At 39.2% G+C, this 21627-nt stretch overlaps 1 protein-coding gene across 1 annotated transcript in view; it reads left to right on the top strand.

Annotated features, from left to right (window-relative positions):
- The window catches only part of EDA (ectodysplasin A), a 43962-nt gene that overhangs the window by 964 nt on the left and 21371 nt on the right, over window positions 1–21627 (top strand). The window contains exon 2 of the mRNA XM_014533623.1: window positions 1–170. Coding sequence (XP_014389109.1) covers window positions 1–170 — 170 coding nt within the window. The remainder of the gene's footprint in view (window positions 171–21627) is intronic.

Here is a 21627-nt window from a genome sequence, read left to right as displayed (position 1 = left end):
CCCGCTTTGGCGGCCCCGGCACCCCTGGCACCTCTGGCACCTTGAGTAGACCCGGTGGCCTGGACCCCGATGGTCCCATCACCGGCCACTTTAGGCAGCCTTCACTTCAGCAGCAGCCGCTAGAACCTGGAGAAACAACTCTCCCACCAGACTCTCAGGACGGGCACCAGGTGAGTCACTAGGCTGGGGCGGCGGCTGCAGAGGCCCCCTCCCTTTATGGGTAGGACGGGGGCCCTCCCCCACCGACCCCGTGGGCGACTAAGCTACCTCCAGCCATGTAGGAGGGCAGGACCAGGGAGGGAGCAGGCGAACTGGAGAGAGGTTGCCCCGGGGCAGGTTGTCCCCTTTCCCTCGCCCAGCTCCCAGACTCCCTCAGGACCCGGGACTTGGAAGCCCTAGCCCGCGTCCGCCGCCCCCGGCTACAGGCTGCCTCGGGAAAAGTTGGCTGAGCTCCCGGCTGGGCCGCCCGTGAGGAGGTATGGGTGCTGCCCCTCTGGCGGACTAGCGGCAGCAGTTTGGCCCCTCTGCTCTTGATGAGATTAGATTCTCTGCCTGCGGTGCTTGTTTTTTCGTGTCCAGAGTTGATGCCAGCACTAGCAGGCTCTCATTTGGAATTGGAGCTGTAAACAGCTGTAATAACTGCTCCAGGGCCGTTGAAACAACTTTTAATGATATTTCCAGAGCGGATCCTTGTGCGCTGACCAGAACGTGGGCTTGTTCACACTTACCTGCAATTTGAGACTGATTGTCCTGGGTGTTGTAGTGTGGATCAGCGCCTCTGAGGAATTCTGGTAGAAATATGCCATCTTGCTAGACAACTTCTGAAGAGCAATTTTAAAAATCTATGGAAATAAAACTCCCATTCGTACTCTTTTTGGGGGAGTGGGATGGAGAGGGTGGGTGTGAGGTGTCTTGCTGTTGCTAGCTTGAGAACAGGAGTCTACTGATGGAATAAATACTAGAGTAATCTCTCAAGAGCAGTTGTGTGTATTTGTGTGTGTTTCGCAATCTTTATGGAGTTTTTGTCCTTTTTAGCAGCTTTGGTGTTTGTTTTCTACTCTTTCTAGCTCTTTATTCAAGTAAGTTTAGTGCACTTAAATTCAGTGTCCTCTTGACCTCCAAATTTTGCCTTATGTGAAACTTAAGAGAAGCATCCAAAAATCCTTTTGTGGTGGTTAAAGAATAATAGTGAATTTGTTCCTCTTGGGGAAGAGGGCAAGTTTTGCTAATAAGTTTCCTGAGTCGAGAGACCCAGGCCTTCTATATTTACTACCACATCAGAGTCATTGTCATACTCCATAAATGTTATTTGTGCTGGTGTCACACTCATGATACTATTGTAATGTTAGGACTGACACATTTTTCTATGATGTGAATTGTAAAGTTGCCCTGAACCTTAAAATATATTGCTAGCACACTCCAACTTATATAACAGCTTATCAAATAACAGAATCAGTAGACATGCTTCTCATACTTGAAACTTTAAACACTGTAGCTAAATGATAATTTACTAGAATTCTGGCTCCCTTTATCCACCACCCCCTCTAATGCCCAGTAGAAATACTTAGCAGCTAAACATTGATATTATGTGAAAAAATGAAGGAATTTAACTTCTTTAGTCCAATGGTAGCCAAGGCTTTTTGGCATTCAGAATAGACAGACCCAGGAGGATTGGCAGGACAGCTGTACTCTAGGGCTTCTGTGATGATGTGGGACTCTCACAGGTCTATAATGGCATTTAGTTGCCTGTTGTTTGCATGGAACTTCAAATAGTCCTGTCTAGGTTTAAATACAGCTCCCTCTCTTCTGTCCTTTATTCTGTCTGTTTTAATGTTTTTGAGCAGTAGAAGTATGCACACTGGCTCTTTACATTTGCTGACACCAATTTCAGTCAGTTGTTTGTTTTTTTTTTAGAGTTGTGAGTGGCCATGAGTCCATTTTGTTTTATTCTCTTGGAGAACACATAGGCACTGAGGGGGGAGTGACTTGTCCTAGGTGTTGGTCTCTTGACTCCCAGTTAAGTGTCCATTCCCCTATATCAAACTACCTCCTGGAGCCTTTTGGGGGAGAGTGGAGTGGATCTCCACAGTAGAATTTTTCCAAAATAGATGGATCAGTTCTACTCCATCTATGTTTTGGCCAGGCTTAACTATGTATTTCTTGCTGAACTTCACTTTCAGGAGAATTGGAACATGCTTTGAAGGAATTTTAACCCAGATTCAACTTAAGTTTATCTTGAGGATATTAGTTTTAGTATACCAAAAAGAAAAAAAAAGTTGATTGGCTATTAGAGTTAGTTGATACTGCTACATTTTGGGTAAAATTTCTAGTGCCCTGGTGCACCCTCTGCTGGCTTTGCAGGGACATTTAATTGCAGTATCTGCTGACAGTCTAAGTTGTGCTGACAGGTTCTGATTCATAAATAAGGAAGTAAACAGCCTTGTGGGATTTGGCCACGTAGGTCACACTTTTATATTTTAGTTTTCTAACACAGACAGTTGTTGTTACAGCAACTGTTAGGTGGAGCGGAAGAAAGATAAAAATAATACACCCTTCAATGGGCAGAACATTCAGGTTTCTCACCAGTTTATTTGCAAGGAGTGAAGGCAAACTGATGAGAATAACTTGCAGGATGATCTCTTGAGACCAAATGGGCAGAACTGTCAGAGGTACTTCATTTTTACAAAGCCATTCAAACCTATCCATGCTTATGATATGATAGACTCAGTTATAACCCAAGAAAGGAATCTAGAAATCACTGAAGATATATGTATGTCATCCCTCAATTAAAAACTTTTAAAACAGGATACACAAGGAAATTAGGGCAATCAGGATACATAAATCAGCAACGTTCTCTAAGGGGATTGTTATAGGAAAGCCTCCCCAGTGGGGACACAGCTGCTGATGATAAAAAGTGAGAGGGTCACTTTGGACCTGGAATCATAACTCTCCTTCAGCTGGAGTAGCTGAGTACCTGTAGATTTATCTGGATAGTCGTGATGATCTCAAGAGAAATATCAGTCTCTGAGTTATAAAATATACAATATGATTATTAGAGTAAAAAAATAAAAATAAAAATCACTGTTGATTATTCTGTGAAGTTGGCCCACTTTTTGATTGTGGTCCTCAAAGCCAAGAATATGGTGGACATCATAAAGGAAGGGTGTTGAAAACAATGACAAAAAAAATAAAACCTTTATCTTTTCCATGTAAAAGACCAAAAGTAGATTTATATTCATAATCATACAGGAAATTCTGGTGGTTGCTCCTTAAGAAAAACCTAACAGCTGATAAAAGTCCCCAGAAACCGAATTAAATTAACCAAAAGGATGAGGGACTTTCTGGTTATTTTTTTCAGTCAAGAGAGAGAAAGGTTGAAGGAGGAATATAATGAAAGTCTACTAAACCATGAGAGAAATGACTAAGTTTAATATATTGGTGTAATTTATCCATTCAGGTCAATAAATAGAAAGCCTGATATGAGCCAAACACTATGTTAGCTACTAAATATATTTTAATGCCTGAAAGATTATTTGGGTGAGGAGGCAAATAAGAGTAGTATCTTATTAAAATTATTGCCCCAAGAGATAATCTGAATTGAAACGCTAAGGTTTAAGAATATTTAGAAAAATATATATGTGTAATTTAATAAGGGTTTATTCAGGATTGTTGGGGATACTTGGAATATGTTCTTAATTATTTGAGGTGATGTTACGGAATTCAAATTTAACTTTTCACAGAACATCTCTTGTTTTAACTAGATAGAACTTCAGTTATCCAGATTTCAACATTATTTATTAAGGTTGAAAATAACTAGGAATCATTAAATCAAAAAATATTTTTAGGGGAGTGGGATCTAGGTAAAATAGTTCTCCATAGATTTAAATCTAGAATTTTCAGTATGACATTCCAGGCTTTTGACTAACTGGCTCTGTTATACCTATCCCATTTTCTCTCTCAATAACTCTACTCTTGCAACCCATCCATTATATCCTGTCTTGGGATGATTCTGTAGTTGTTATGCCTGTTGATTTTGTTTAATAAATCTTGTGTCTTTATACTAGAACTCTTCAGAAATCTGACTTCTTTTTTTGTCTTTTTCTATAGTACCTGATTGTAGTACTTGTTATGTTTAGAGTACTTAAATACTTGTTGAGTTGAATATTATTTGGGGCCTTTTAGAGATGTTTATGTAAAACATACATTTTCTCTTTATGTAGCAGGCTTGTTTTCCTCAGGTCTTGCTAGCCCTGTGAATTGTCAGCTATGCTTAAGTGAGTAAATAGTTCCTTTGGCAATGTTTCACTGATTTCTAGAATCATTAGAAAGTGAAATGGAGAAGAGTCCTAACCATATTACCTTTAAGATGGTGCTAAAAGCTTTCTGTAATGTATCATTTGATGTTGTGTTTGCTTTTAATTCTCATCTTTCTCTTTCTGTCTTAGATCTTGTGAAAAATAATATGTAATTGATCTATAATTACCTTATAGAGATCTCTTTATATTAGAGAACTTTTGTATCCATTTAATCCCCAAGAACATTACCTTGCCATTCTTGTAGGGTGGCCCTCATAGAAGATCATTGTGTTATTTTTAATAGATTTTTGTTGACTTTTAGAAAGAGAGGAAGGGAGAGGGAGAGAGAGAGAGAGAGTGACATTGATGTGAGAGCGAGGTATCAATCAGCTGCCTCCTGCACATCCCCTACCAGGGATAGAGCCCAGAACCCAGGCCTGTGCCCTGATCAGGAATTGACCCACAACCTTTCTGCGCACGGGCATAGAGGACCATCTTTCTTCTACTCTATATAAATACTCATCACTTAGCTCTTCATTTGTTTTCTTTTTTTAAAAACAGAAATTCTATTGAAGAATAACATGCATACAGAAAAGGTCACAAATCAAATCAATGGATTTTTATAGTGAAGGTACTAACATTAGAAGAGCCCAGGTTAATAAATAGAACTATTATATCACGATCCTCACCTTATGCTCCATCCCTATTTCTATACCATTCTCCTTATCCAAAGTTAATGACTATCCTGACTTATAACATCATAGATTAGTTTTGCCCATTTTGAACTTGATATAAATAAAATCAAACAGTATGTGTTTTGGGAGTCTGGCTTTTGTTTTGTTTTTTTGTTTGTTTGTTATTTTGCTCAATACTACGATTGTGATATTCATCATGTTGTTGCAGTTGTAGTTTTATATTTATATTATTCCCTTGTTTGAATATACCACAATTTATTTATTCATTCTACTGACAATGAATATTTGGATTATTTCTTGATTGTGGTTATTATAAAAATGATGCTATAAATATTACCATACATTTTTTTGAATATATGTACTTCAATTTCTATTGAGTATATACTGTACCTAGTATTCGAATATCTGGGTCATAGGGAATGCATATTTTCAAATCTATTCATAATGATAGTTTTTATAAGTGATTGTACCAATTTACATTTCTACCAGTAATGTATGAAAATTATAGTTGTTTCACTAGATAATACTTCTTACCATCACTCTTTTTAATTATAGCCATTCTGGTGGGTGAGTTTATAGTAATATCTCATTGTGATTTTAATTGGCATTTCTCAGAAGACTAGTGAAGTTGTACTCTTTTTCATATGTTTATTATCTGTTTGGATGTCTTCCTCTATGAAGTACCTATACAAATATTTTGTCCCCATTCAAAAAATTGGGTTATTTGTCTTTTTCCTATAGGTTTATAGCAATTCTTTATATACTCTGGCTATGAACCATTTTTGTATTTTTTTAAATTTCTTTATTGATTAAGGTATTACATATGTGCATTTTTGTATTTTTTATGTTACAAATCCTTCCCAAATCTCTATAGTCTCCTTTGATGAACAGAAGTTTTTAATTTTAATGTGTCTAGTTTTTTAATATTTTCCTTTATGACTAGTATTTTTGTGTTCCATTTAAGAAGTATTTTCTTACCTTGAAGTCATGTAGATGTTCTCTCACATTATCTCCTAGAAGTTTTATGCTTTTGCCATTCACATTTAGATCAATAATCCATCTAGAACTGATTTTTGTGTATGGCAAAATATAGGGGTCAAGCTTTACCTTTTCCGTGTAGATATTTAATTGCCTACTACCATTTATTATAAAAAATGTCTTTTTCTTAACTTCACTACATTGTCACCTTTGTCATAAATCAAGTGTCTGCATATGTGTGAAATTGTTTCTGAATATTTTGTTCTGTTTTATTAGTCTGTTTCTCATTGCACTAATACCATAGTCTTAATTATTGGATTTTATAACAAGCTCTTTATATCTGGTAAAGCAAGTCTTTTCACCTTTTTCATTTTCTTTAAAAGTATCTTGGATGTTCTTGGCCCTTTACATTTTTCTATATATTTTAGAATTAGCCTGACACATTTCATACACACAAAAAAAGAGTAGCTCTGGAGAATTATATTAGCAAGATGGTGAATTACGAAGTCCTGGACCCTTCCCCCACAACAAATACACAAATTCAGCAACAATTCATGAACAAATTCCCTTTGTGAGAAATTAAGGAACTATTTGGATGACAAACACGAAAGCAGACTCACTGAAGCTGTAGAGAGATTTGGGATACCTTTTCTCCAGAGTTCTTGCCACCAGCACAGCACCATATAATATGGAAGGGACCCCCTAGCTGCTGGCTTCTCCCAGTTGAAGGGGGAGGTTGGTTCACATGTCCAGACCACGTTTTCTGATGACTGGCTTCTGTTTTGCCAGGTTTGGAACTCTGTGAGGTCTGCCTAGGAGAGAATGGAGATTGGTGGGTTGGTCTGATAAGAAGACAAAATATCCCAGCTCTCAGTATTCACCTTGGGAAGAAAATAGTTTATCTGTGCATTCTGTGTTCCAGTTCCTCCAGGGCTGCCCAAAGAAATGGCACCTGAATTTCCAGTCTAGGTATAGCATAGTCTAACTTCCTGGGGGAGAACAGAGATGATGGTTGGGACTGGCAGATGCCATAGATCCTCCCCCCTGCTCACAGCGTGAATGGATGAAACATACCAGCTTTCAGCTTACTCCTAGAGATAGAAGAATCGATCTGTATATTCAGTGCCACAACTTCTCTGGGGATGTCCAAAGAATTGGCATCTATCTTGCCAGTCTTGGAACTCTGATGGGTCTGGCAGTGTAACCACCTGGAGGGGAATGGAGATGGCAGTTCGGACTGTAAATGCCATAGTTTGCTCTCCTATACACATTCAACATGGAATGATTATACAAAAAACACAGCTGCTTGTTTCTTCTTGGGGGCTGGGGGAAAGAGTTGATAGAAACCCCACTAATCACTGACCTTGCTGATTGGCAGATGTCTTCTGCTGTACAAGGCCAGCCCATGAAGACTGGGAGGAATGTTTGTTTTGTGATATGTGCAAATACCAACACAGACAGTCAAGCAAAATGAACAATCAGCAAAGATGTTCCAAAAAAGAAGCACATTAAATCTCCAGAATCTGACCCTAATGAAACAAAATTATAAGATTCAGAGAATTCAAAATAACAGTTATAAAGATGCTCACCAAGATCTATAGAACAATGTATGGACAAAATGAGAATTTCTAAATCTGGGGAAGGAAATGGACAACCAGATTCAAGAAGCCTAAGGATACTAACTAAATTAACAAAGAGATAGACAATATTAAAAAGTACAAAACAGCCCTGGCTGGTGTGGCTCAGTTGGTTGTAGCATTGTCCCGTGCACCTAAGGGTCATGGGTTCACTTCTCAGGGCACATACCCAGGTTGTGGATTTGGTTCCCGGTAGGGCCATGTATGGGAGGCAATCGATTCATGTTTCTTTCTCCCTCTCCCTCTCCCTCTCCCACTCCCTCTCCCTTCCTCTCTCTAGAATCATTGAAAACATATCCTCAGGTGAGGATTTTTTTTTAAAGTACCAAACAGAAATCATAGAGCTAAAGGCACAATAACTGAAAAATTCATGTGAGGGATTCAGCATCAGACTAGATAAAACAGAATAAAGGATTAGGGAAATAATTCTGCCAGTGGAGTAGAAAGGAAAAGAATAAAAAATAATGAAGAAACTTAGGCACTTATGGTATACCATCAAGTGGACCAATATAGGCATGAGGGGAGTCTTAGAAAGAGAAGTGAGAGAGAAAGGACCAGAAAGCTTATTCAAAGAGAGAATGGCTGGAAACTTTCCAACTCTGGGGAAGGAAATAGACAACCAGATTTAAGAATCCTAAAGGATACTAACTAAATGAACTTGGAGAAATCCACATCAAGGTGTCGAGTAACACTCCCTCCACGTTCTGCGTGGAGTAGGGTTCGGTATCTGAAAGAGGAGCCGCACAACAAATGAGAGAGGAATGACACGAGATAATTTTGCAATATCAGGGGACCAGGCGGGCAAGTCCCGAAGGACTTCCACCCATGCTCAGGCTGCTCCAATATTTTATTGATCTGGAGTAGCCCTTAGGGTAAGGAGGTTTCAATGACACACAGATCAGCAGACAATTTCCAGGAATAGACAAAATATCTGATTAGCTCATCAGTAGATGATTTCCAGGAATAGGCAGAGTATCTGATCAACAATAATCAACAAGGATCTACATAAGTATCTAAGGAATTAAGTGAACTAAGGTGGGGATGATGCTTCAACTATTATTACCTAAATTAACTGGGTGGTTCCTAGATTAACTGGGTGGTGCACAGTTCTGACCTTTGCTAGGACTTCAAAGGTTACTAGCTTTTGGGGGTCTGTCTAAACTCAGCTAGTGAAGACAATGAATGGACTCCGGCACAAGGCACATTATAATCAAATTATCAAAGTGAAAACCAAAGAGAATTTTGAAAGCATCAAGAGAAAAGTGATTTGTCATATACAAGGGAACCCCCATATGACTATCAGAAAAATATACAGTAAAAACCTTGCAGGTGACAGAAAGTAGTATGACATATTAAAACTTCCAAAAGAAAAAACACCCCTGCCAATAAAGACTACTATACCTGTCAAAACTGTCCTTTAAAAATAAGGACAGATAAAGACATTCCTAGATAAATGAAAGCTGAGGAAGTTCATCACAACTAGACCTATCTTACATGAAATGCTAAATGGAGTTTATCAACTTGAAAGAACACTAAACAGCTACATGATAGCATAAGGAAGTATGAAACTCTGTAAAAGTAAATATACAGACATATACAGAATACTGTATTTCTGTAATTTTAGTATATAACTTTATTTCTAGTATAAAAAGTTAAATTATGCCCTAGCAGGTTTGGCTCAGTGGATACAGTGTTGGCCTGCAGACTGAAGGGTCCCGGGTTCGATTCCAGTCAAGGGCACATGCCTGGGTTGTGGGCTTGATCCCCAGTAGTGGGTGTGCAGGAGGCAGCTGATCCAATGATTCTCTCTCATCATTGATGTTTCTATCTCTCTCTCCCTCTCCCTTCCTCTCTGAAATCAATAAAAATATATTTTTAGCTGAAACCGGTTTGGCTCAGTGGATAGAGCGTCGGCCTGTGGACTGAAAGGTCCCAGGTTCGATTCCGGTCAAGGGCATATACCTTGGTTGCGGGCACATCCCCAGTAGGAGGTGTGCAGGAGGCAGCTGGTCGATGTTTCTCTCTCATCGATGTTTCTAACTCTCTATCCCTCTCCCTTCCTCTCTGTAAAAAATCAATAAAAATATATTAAAAATATATATATTTAAAAAGTTAAATTACAAATGTATTAGAATAACTATATGGTAAAATATGGTAAAAGATATACAATATGAATAGATGTATAATGTGACAACAATAGCAAAGTGTTTTTGGGGAAGAACTTAGAATGTAGAGTTTTTGTATGCAATTGGACTTCAGTTGTTATTATCATAAAATAGACTGTTGTAAGGTATTTTATGTAAGCTTCAAGGTAACCACAAAAATACCTAGAAAAATTACACAAAAGAAAAAGAGAAAAGAATAAAATCATATTAATACAAAAAAATCACAAAGCACAAAATTAGACAGGAAGAGAGGAAATGCAAATAAAAGAATATCAAGACTAACAGGAAACAACTAACAAGATGGCAATAGTAAATTCTTCCCTATCAATAATTACTTCAAATGTAAATAATTAAAACTTCCCCAATCAAAGAAATATTGTGACTGAATTGATAAAAGAAGACCCAGTCATATGTTTTCTATAAGAAACTCAGTTTAGATTTAAGAAAACATAGGCTGAACATGAAGGAATGGAAAAAGAGAGTTTATACAAATGATAATCAAAAGAGAGCAGGAAGTAGCCTGGCTGGTGTCGCTCAGTGGTAGAGTGTTGACCTATGAACCAGGAGGTCACCGTTCGATTCCTGGTCAGGGCACGTGCCCGGGTTGCAGGATTGATCCCCAGTAGGGGACATGCAGGAGGGAGCCGATCAATGATTCTCTCTCATTGGTGTTTCTAGCTCTCTTCCTTTCCCTTCCTCTATGAAATCAATAAAAATATTCTATATAATAAAAGCCTAATATGCTAAGTGTCCAATCATTCATCCTACCGTTCGACCGGTTGCTATGACACACATGACCACCAGGGGGCAGATGCTCTGACCTGTAGGTTAGCTTGCTGCTGGGGTTCAGCTACTTGGGACTGGGCGAGAAGGGCCAGACATGCCCTGAAGCCCTCCTGCAGTCCCTTCCCGGCCCTGATTGTACACCAGTGGGGTACCTTGGCCTGGCCTGCACCCTCTTGCAATCTGGGACCCCTCAGGGGATGTCAGAGAGCTGGTTTCAGCCTGATCCCCACAGGCCAGGCCAAGGGAACCCCCCCCCCCCAGTGCACAAATCCGTGCACCAGGCCTCTAGTAAAATAAAATAAAAAAAGAGCAGGGATGCCTATACTTATATCAGATAAAATGGACTTTTAAGTAAAAAACTGTCAGAAGAGACAAAGGAGGACATTATATAATGATAAAAGAGTCAATCCAACAGGAAGATATGGCAATTACTAGTATATATGTACCAGCATCAAAGTATCTATGTATATATGTAAAGTAAACACTGGCAGAACTTAAGGGATAAATAGACAGCAATAGAATAATAGTGGGTGACTCCAGTATCCCACTTTCAATAATGGATAAGCACCTAGACAGAGCAATAAGGAAACAGAGGACTTCAACAATAACATATAGTAGATGAACGTAGCAAACATGTACAGAACATCCCATCCAACAGCAGCAGAATACAGTCTTCACAAGCACATACATCTTTCTCCAGGAAAGATAACATGTTAGGTCACAAAACCAATCTTAACAAATATAAGAAAATTTAAAACACCAGGTATTTTTTTTAAACATAATGGAATGAAACTAGAATCAATAGCAGAAGGAAAACTGAAAAATTCACAAATATGTGGAAATTAAACAACACACTTTTTTCAAATGTATTTTTTATTGATTTCAGAGAGGAAGGGAAGGGGAGAGAGAGAAACATCAATGATTAAAGAGAATCATCAATCGTCCACCTCCTGCACTCTCTCCACTAAGGATCGAGCCTGCAACCCAGGCGTGTGCACTGACCAGAAATTGACCTGTGATCTCCCGATTCATAGGTCAATGCTCAACCACTGAGCAATACTGGCTAGGCAAACAACACACTCTTGAACAACCATTGGGTCAAAGAAAATATCAAAAAGGAAATTAGAAAATACATCAAGACAAACAAAAACACAACACACTAATGTTTATGAGATGTGGCAAAAGCAATACTAAGAGGGAAGTTAATAACAATAAATGCCTACATTACAAAAGAATAGCCCTGCTGGTGTAGCTCAGTGGTTGAGCTTTGACCTATGAACCAGGAGGTCACAGTTTGATTCACAGTCAGTGCCTATGCCCAGGTTGCTCGATTCCTAGTAGGGGGCATGCAGGAGGCAGTTGATCGATGCTTCTCTCTCATCATTGCTGTTTTCCCTCTCTGTTCCTTTCCCTTCTTCTCTGATATCAATAAAAATATATATTTTTTTAAAAAGAAGAAAAATCCCAAATAAACAATCTAACTCTACACCTCTAGTGGCTAGAAAAAGAGCAAACCAAATCCCAAGTTAGAAAAAGATAGAAAATAACAAAGATTAGAGTAGAAATAAACAAAATGGAAGATAGAACAATCAATAAGATTGAGTTGGTTTTTTGAAAAGATAAACCAAAGTGACAAATCATTAACTCGACTAAATCCCAAAAAGAAAGATGGCTCAAATAACATCAGAAGTGAAAGAAGAGACATTACAACTGATGGCACATAAATAAAAAGGATCAGGAGACTACTATGTACAATTATATTTCAACAAACTGGATAACCTAGAAGACAAATGGATAAATTCCTAGAAACATACAACCTACCAATACTAAATCATGAAGAATTAGCAGTCGGAACACACCTATAATTTTTATGAAGATTGAATCAGTAATAAAAAAAAACGCTCTCAACAAAGAAAAGCCCAGAACCAGGTGGCTCCACTGGTGAAATCTACCAAACATTTAAAGAAGATATAACACTAACCTTTCTCAAACTCTTCCAAAAAATGGAAGTGGAAAAATACTTCAAAATTCATTTTATGAGACAAGCATTATTCTGATACTAAAGCAAGACAAATACACCAAAAGAAAATGAAACTACAGGCCAATATCCTTGATGAATATAGATGCGAAAAATCCTCAACAAAATACTAACAAACTAAGTCTAGTAACATATTAAAAGGATCAAGTGGAATTTATTCCTGGGATGCAAGAATGGTCTAATGTTATACGCTACATTAACAATAAAAGAGACAAATCACATGATCATCTCAATAGAAGCATAAAAAGCATTTGACAAAATTTAACACTCCTTCATGATAAAAATTCTTAGCAAACTAGAAATAGAAGGAAAGTACCTTGATATAATAAAGGCCATATAGGGAAAGCTCAAAGCTAATATCATACTTAATGGTGAAAAACTAAGATAGGGAACAAAGAAGGGATGTCCATTCTCACCACTTCTATTCAACAAAGTACTAAAAGTTCTATAAACAGAAATTTGGTAAGAAAAAATAAAAGACATCCAATCAGAAAGAAATAATTAAAATTGTCTCTGTTTGTAAATGACATGAACTAATAAACAAATTTAGTAAAGCAGCATACAAAAATTCAGTTGCATTTCTATACACTAACAATTAACTATTTGAAAAGGAGTTAGGAAAACAATCCCATTTGAAAAAACACCTAAAATAATCTAATACTTAGGAATAAACTTAACTAAGGAGGCAAGGACTTATTTACTGAAAACTGCAAAACATTGATAAAAAAATTTAAAAAGACACAAACAAATGGAAAGACATCCAATGTTCATGATTTGCTACACTAAATATTGTTAAAATATCCATACCACCTAAAGCAAATTACATTCAAAATGTCAATGGCATTTTTCACAGAAGTAGAATAAACAATCTTAAAATTTGTATGGAACCACAAAAGAATGAATATCCAAGGCACTTTTGAGAAATAAAGAACAAATATTTAGGCATCATACTTTCTGATATCAAACTATATTACAGAGCTATAGTAATCAAAACAGTATGGTATTGATGTAAAGACAGACATAGAGTCCAATCAAACAGAATAGCCTAGAAATAAATTGACACATATACTGATCTTTGAAAAGGTGCCAAAAATACATAATGGGGCAATAATAGTTTCTTCAACAAATAGTGTTAGGAAAACTGGATATTCACTTGTAAAACAATGAAATTGGAACCTTTACCACAAAAATCAACAAAATGGATTAGAAAATTAAACCTAAGACCTGAAGCTGTAAAATTTCAAGAGGAAAACTTCATAATATTGGCCTTGGTAATGATTTTGATCATGGGTATGACACCAAAACTATAGGCAACAGCCCTGGCCAGTGTGGCTCACTTGGTTGGAGTGTTGTCCGGTGCACTGAAAGGTTGTGGGTTCAATTTCCCTTCCCCTCTCTCTAAAATCAATAAGCATATCCTTTGGTGAGGATTTTTTCCCCCAAAAAAACACAAGTAACAAAAACAAATACAAACAAGTGGAGCTCTATCAAACTACAAAGTCTCTGCACAGCAAAGGAAACAATCAACAGAGTGAAAAGACAATCTACAGAATAGGAGAAAATCTTTGCAAACCATATATCTGATTAGGGGCTAATATCCCGAATATATAAAGCATCAATCAGAGTGTCAAACCTCAGAGGGAAGATAGGGGAGGGTGGGGATAAGGGGAAAAGATCAACCAAAGAACTTGTATGCATGCATATAAGCCTAACCAATGGACACAGACAACAGGGGGGTGATTTGGCCTTGTGGGGGTGGGCTCAGTGGTTATTGTCCTTCTAGTCCTTGTCCTGAAGCCACAGAACTCAATTTCACCCTGTATATCTTTGGTACCCCTGAGCTCCACTAGAATTCCTTGAGAGATTTTTTTTTTTGTGTTTTTTTTTTTTTTTTTTTTTTTTTTTTGACAATCTAGGGAAAAGAAGTTAGTGCTCCTATAGATTTTTTTGTGTTTTTTTTTTTTTTTTTTTAGGAAGACTGCAATGCAGGCCTAGTCTGATTGCAGCTGAAAGAGCCCTGGATTTTATGCTGCCTTTTATCTCACCTGGACCCTCAGGATTGCCACTGATTTTCACAGCCATATGTAATGTGGGCTACTTTTCCTGGTACTGGTGTCCCAAGCTGGGGAGCCCGAGGTGGGGCTGAGACCCCTCCCGATTCTTTTTCTTTTTTAAAAATATTTTTACTGATTGCAGTGACGAAGGGAGAGGGAGAGAGAGAAACATCAATGATGACAGAGCATCATTGATTGGCTGCCTCTTGCATGCCCCACACTGGGGATGGATCCTACAACCTGGGCATGTGCCCTGACTGGGAATCAAACCATGGTTCATAGGCTGATGCTCAACCACTGAGCCATGCCAGCTGGGCACCCCACTGGATTCTTACCCATGAAAGTGGGTGTGGGGCCTAGCCTGTTTTGCATCTTTCCCCTCCTACCAGTCTTGATATGAGTTCTTCTTTATATTCTTAGGTATAGATAGGATTTCTGTTCAGCTAGTCTTCAGATGGTTATCCAGGTTGACTGTTCTATAATTTAGTTGTAATTTTGATGTCATGGGAGGAGGTGACTGCAACCTCCTCCTACTCTGCTATATTGACCATGTCACTTGTTTTGATATGCTGTATTTTCATTATTAATTGTAAAATTATTTTCTTATTTCTTTTGTAGTTCATTCTCTAATCATTTTAAGTTATTTTCCAAGCATGGTAATTTTCTAGTTATCTTTTTGTTTTTTTATTTGCAGCTTAATTCCACTATGGTTAGAGAACATCTCTGTTTGATTTAAAGTATTTGCTATTTATGGGGCTTTATGGCCCAGCATGTAGTCAGTTTTTAATAAATGCTCTGTGTATATGTCCTGTAGTGTATTGTTATTTATCAAACAGGTCAAGTTGTGATCTTCAAATATTTGTTGTCCTCTCTGATTTTTTTTTTTTGTCTGCTGGTTCTATCAGTTGCGGAAATATTTGTGTTAAAAATCTCCCGTGATGACCATGTATTTTATTCATGTTATTTTAGTTTGGGGATTTATGATTTATATATTTTGAGATTACATTATTAGGTATATACAGATTTAAAACTATTATATCTTCTTGTTGAACTTAACCTTTTATTATTATAAAATGTCCCTCTTTATCTCTAGTAATGCTTTTTACCTTAAAGTCTACATTGTTTGATATTAATACTGCTACTTTCTTTTGGATGTTATTTGTGTGGTATATCTTCCATCTTTTTAATTTGTAACCTTTACATTTTATTTTTTTAAAATCTTTATTGTTGAAAGTATTACATATGTCCCCCCCCCCATTGATCCCTTCTAGTCCATCCCTGCCCTCCACCCCAGGCCTTTACTTCACTATTATCTGTGTCCATGGGTTATGCATATATGCATACTAGTACAAGTTCTTTTGTTGATCCCTTCCCACCCACCCACCTTTACGTTTTAGTTTTATTATCTATGTATATAAAGAGCCAGGGTCTGTAACCTTTGCAATGACCAAGGCTTGACTGAACATCGGGAGTCTGCAGCTGGTGTGGTGCAGCGACCCAGCACTGACTGCCAAGGGGGCTGTGGATCAGGCCTGGAGAGAGGCTTGCAGAGAGAGAGACAGGGTCTGATCCGCAGCCTCTGTGGCAGCTGTTGATCAGCTGTTGCCTCTCTCTCTGGTCTTGCCAGCAGCCCTGCCTCTGTTTCTCTCTGGACCTGGGTGGGGGGAGCTGCTGATCAGCCCTGCCTCTTTGATCAGGCCCAGAGATAGGCCCAGAGATGCTGACTGGCATAGAAACCGACCAATCAGAACCAAATCTGGGTGAAGTGCCAGGAGCCCAGGCAGGCAGAGACAGTTAGGGGTGATCAGGCAGGCAGGCAGAGACAGTTAGGGGTGATCAGGCAGGCAGGCAGAGACAGTTAGGGGTGATCAGGCAGGCAGGCAGAGACAGTTAGGGGTGATCAGGCAGGCAGGCAGAGACAGTTAGGGGTGATCAGGCAGGCAGGCAGAGACAGTTAGGGGTGATCAGGCAGGCAGGCAGAGACAGTTAGGGGTGATCAGGCAGGCAGGCAGAGACAGTTAGGGGTGATCAGGCAGGCAGGCAGAGACAGTTAGGGGTGATCAGGCAGGCAGGCAGAGACAGTTAGGGGTGATCAGGCAGGCAGGCAGAGACAGTTAGGGGTGATCAGGCAGGCAGGCAGAGACAGTTAGGGGTGATCAGGCAGGCAGGCAGAGACAGTTAGGGGTGATCAGGCAGGCAGGCAGAGACAGTTAGGGGTGATCAGGCAGGCAGGCAGAGACAGTTAGGGGTGATCAGGCAGGCAGGCAGAGACAGTTAGGGGTGATCAGGCAGGCAGGCAGAGACAGTTAGGGGTGATCAGGCAGGCAGGCAGAGACAGTTAGGGGTGATCAGGCAGGCAGGCAGAGACAGTTAGGGGTGATCAGGCAGGCAGGCAGAGACAGTTAGGGGTGATCAGGCAGGCAGGTAGGTGGGCGGTTAGGAGCCAGCGGTCCCAGATTGCGAGAGGGATATCCAACCGCTGGTTTAGGCCCGATCCCACAGGGGTCCCCGATTGGAGAAGGTGCAGGCTGGGCTGAGGGAGCCCCCTCCCCCCCGCCCCCCGTGCACGAATTTCATGCACTGGGCCACTAATTATATATATATATATTGATTTCAAAGAGGAAGGGGAGGGAGGGGGAGAGAGAGAGAGAGAGAAACATCAATGATGAGAGAGAGTCATTGATTGGCTGCCTCTTGCACAGCCCACACTAGGGATCAAGTCCACAACCCAGGCACGTGCCTTGACCAGGAATCAAACCATGACCTCCTGGTTCATAGGTCAATGTAAGCCAGGCCCACCTTTACATTTTAAATGCATCTCTTGTAAACAGAAATCAGTTTATTTTTTAAACAGTCTATCTCTTTTAAGTGGCACATTTAATCAATTTTCATAGAATGTATTTAATTATATACTTGGCTTTAAATGTAACATAATACTCTTTGCATTCTACTTGCCTTGACTGTTTTGAACCTTTTCTCTCCTTATTACTTTCTTTTGGATTTTTGTCTCATTTTTTTTAACCCTTTGTTAACTTTGTAGTTGTACATTATTTTATTATTGTTTTAGTGTATATACTAAAGATTACAACATGCATTCTTGACTTATAGTTTGAGAGAAGTTAGTTCTTTCACCTTTCTATATAGTGCAAAGGCCTTAGAATACTTTAACTCCATTTTCTCAAACAATATGCTATTGTTCTTTTATAAAATAATTGTCTACACAATTTAAACCACACGAAACATTATCATTGTTGTTGTTTTATAGTCAATATTTATTTAGATTCCCTGATGTTTATCCTTTTCTCTTCATTTTTTTTTTGTTTGTTTCCAGGCCTCTGTCTCGCTCTTGCTGCAATAGCACCCTTTAGTTTATATCAGCTGTAAATTATTTTTTTCAATTCTTATTCTGAAAATATGTGCTTATTTTGCCTTCATTTTTAAAGGACATTTTTAATGGATCTAGAATTGTAAGTTATTACTTATTCTTTTTATTTTTAAAAATCTTTATTGTTAAGAGTATTACAAAGGTCCCTTTTTTCCCCCCATTGCCTCCCTCCACCAGGTTCCAGCCCCGTCCCAGGCCTTCACCACCCTATTGTATGTGTAAATACGTAATGTATATATGCATATAAGTTCTTTGGTTAATTTCTCCCCATCCTCCGTCCCACCTTCACTCCGAGATTTGTCAGTACGTTCCATGTTAACATGTCTCTGGTTCTATTTCATTCATCAGTTTATTTTGTTCATTAGATTTCTTGTTTGTTTATTTTGATTTTTAGATTTAGTTGTTGATAGGTATGTATTTATTGCCATTTTATTGTTGTTTTTTCTCTTTTTTTCTTCTTTTTTCTTCTCTTCTTAAAGGATACCCTTCAACATTTCTTTTTTTTTTTTAATTTAAAAAATATATATTTTATTGATTTTTTAAGAGGAAGGGATCGATGCGAGAGAAACATCGATCAGCTGCCTCCTGCACATCCCCCACCGGGGATGTGCCCGCAACCAAGGTACATGCCCTTGACCGGAATCGAACCCGGGACCCTTGAGTCCGCAGGCCGATGCTCTATCCACTGAGCCAAACCGGCTTCGGCTACCCTTCAACATTTCATGTAGTTCCGGATTGCTGGTGATGAACTCCTTTAGCGCTTTCTTGTTTGTGAACTCTTTATCTGACCTTCAATTCTAAATGTTAGCTTTGTGGGGTAATCTTGGTTGTAGGTCCTTGCTTTTCATCACTTTGAATATTTCTTGCCACTCCCTTCTGGCCTGCATAGTTTCTGTTGAGAAATCAGCTGACAGTCCTATGGGCCCTCCCTTGTCGGTAACTAACTGATTTTCTCACTGTTTTTAAGATTCTATTTGTCTTTAACCTCTGGCATTTTAATTATGATGTGTCTTGGTGTGGGCCTCTTTGGGTTCCTCTTGTTTGGGACTCTCTGTGCTTCCTGGACTTCTATGTCTATTTCACCAGGTAAGGAAAGTTTTCTGTCATTATTTTTTTCAAATAGGTTTTTGATTATGTGCTCCCTCTCTTTTCCTTCCAGTACCCCATGATGTGAATGCTTCTATGCTTGAAGTTGTCCCAGAGGCTCCATACATTATCTTCATAAATTTGGTTTCTTTTTGCTCGTCTGATTGGGTGTTTGTTGCTTCCTTATATTCCAAATTCTTGATTTGATTCTTGGCATCCTCTACTCTACTGTTGATCCCCTATAAGTTATTCTTCATTTCAGTTAGTGTATGCTTCTTTTCTGACTGGTCTTTTTTTTATGTCTTTGACATTCTCACTAAGATCCTTGCTAAGTCTCACTAAGTCTCTTGAAGCTCTCCTTAAGTCCCTTGAAGCTTTCATTAAGGTCCTTGAGTAACCTTATAACCATTGTTTTGAATTCTGTAGCCAGTAGTTTGCTTGCTTCCATTTCTTTCATTTGTAACATGTTTCCTTGTCTCTGCATTTTGGCTGCTTCCCTGTGTTTGTTTCTATGTATTAGGTAGAGCTGTTATGTCTCCTGAAATTGGTAGAGTGGCCTTGTGAAATAGGTTTCCTGTAGGGCCCAGTGGCTCAGCCTCCCTAATCACTTGAGCTGAGCATTCTAGTTGTGCCCCTGTGTGGACTGTGTGTACAGTATTGTTATAGTTGAGACTTGATTGCTGTTGGTATTACTGGGAGTAATTGACCTCCAGGCCAATTGGATGTGAGGACAAAATGAGTCTACAATGGAAGAGCTACTGTGCAGGAGACACCTCTATGGAGCAGGACTTACTTCAGTGGGGCTTTGGTGATCACTGAGTCTGCCCCTTGAGTGTGTTATTCATGGATGTGTAGAGTTGTAATCTGATGTGGTCTGAAGTTGTTCACCATGTTCACTGGCTCTAGGGCCTCCTGAGAGGTACAAAGTCAGCCAGTTCCTGGGGGCCACCCAGCAGGATCTACAGATAAATCTGTATGTGGTTGCTACTTGTAGTGGGCTTGTAAGTGCCCAGGTGAGGCCTAGCTGTGAAGCAAGGCAGGCTGGTGCTAGTGCCGGGTCTTGGTCCTTTTATTGAGAGGTTTGTGGCATGCTGCCTCCAGTTGATGCTTGTTTAAGAGATTTTAGCAAAGTCTGAAGCCTGAGCCAGGACTGGCCATTCAAATGGAAAAGCAGCTGCAAACAGCTTGGGTGGTTCTGCAAATTGGATGTGATGGGGTCTCAAGGAATTACCAGGGTGGAATGAACAGTGTAGGCCATGCTGATGGGAACTCAGATATGGCTGCCAGTTATCTCTGAGACAGGGGAGGTCCCAGGACAGGAACAATGACCCCTATGAGCACTCTTGTCTGAGAGATAGTTGCTTCCAAGTTCCTTCCCTGATGCCAGACAGTTCATTTCCTCCCCATATGTTCTCCAAAGCCACTGCACAGTGGTGGAGCTCAAAGGAAGCAGGATTGTGTATGTCCATTGCTTGGGCCCTTTAAGAGGAACACCTGGGACTCCAGCAGCCTCTGTGTCACTAAGCCCCAGTCCCCACTGGTTATTATAGCCTGAAGTTATGGCAAATTCTCTGGAATCCTGGGCTGGATGTCTGGTGTGGGACTGGGACTCCTGCTTCTCATGGGAGGCCTTGGAGATAGCCCTCCCAATTAACAAAACACCACACATGGGTGTTGGCCCAGCCTGTTCCACATCTCCACCCCTCTTACCAGTTTCAATGTACTTTCTTCTTTACTTTTCTAATTGTAGGACATCCATTCAGCCAGCTTTCAGGTGGATCTGAATGATGGTTGTTCCGTATTTTAGTTGTAATTTTGATGTGGTTGTGGGAGGTGATGAATACCAGTATTTTCTTGTGCCGCCATCTTGGTTCCTCAGGTCAAAGTCAGTTATTCTTAAAACATGTTGAAGATACCATGTTACTGCCTACTGGCTTCCATTATTTCTAATGGGAAATCAGTGGGAAAAAATTTGTTTCTTTGGTAGGGAATGTGCTGCTTTCTCTTGATTCTTTTGATATTTCTCTTTATTTTTGGATTTTGGTAATATTACCATGATATTCATAGGTGTGATTTTTCTTGTCTTTGTAAAAAACTACTTTTAATATATACCATTTAAAAAACTGATTTTAGAGAGATGAAGGGAGAGAGAGAAGAAAAACAACACACTAATGTGAGAGGAAATATAGATCAGTTGCCTCCCATACATTCCCACACAAGGATCAAACCACAACCTTTTTGGTGTACTGGATGATGTTCTAATCAGCTGAGCCATGTAGCGACAGCTAGGTGTGAGTTTCTTATTATTTTTTAAAATATATTCTTTTTTTTGTTTGTTTTTTCTGTTTTTTTTTTAAATTTTATTTTTCAATTACAGTTACATTCAATATTATTTTGTATTAGTTTCAGGTGTACAACATACTGATTAGACAGACATATATTTTACAAACTGTTCCACCCAATATTTCCGGTAGCCACTTAGCCTCACATTTAGTTATAAATATTATT

The sequence above is a fragment of the Myotis brandtii genome, unplaced genomic scaffold, assembly GCF_000412655.1.
Source record: "Myotis brandtii unplaced genomic scaffold, ASM41265v1 scaffold994, whole genome shotgun sequence".
Classification (NCBI taxonomy): domain Eukaryota; kingdom Metazoa; phylum Chordata; class Mammalia; order Chiroptera; family Vespertilionidae; genus Myotis; species Myotis brandtii.
This window is presented reverse-complemented; position numbering and strand designations above follow the sequence as displayed.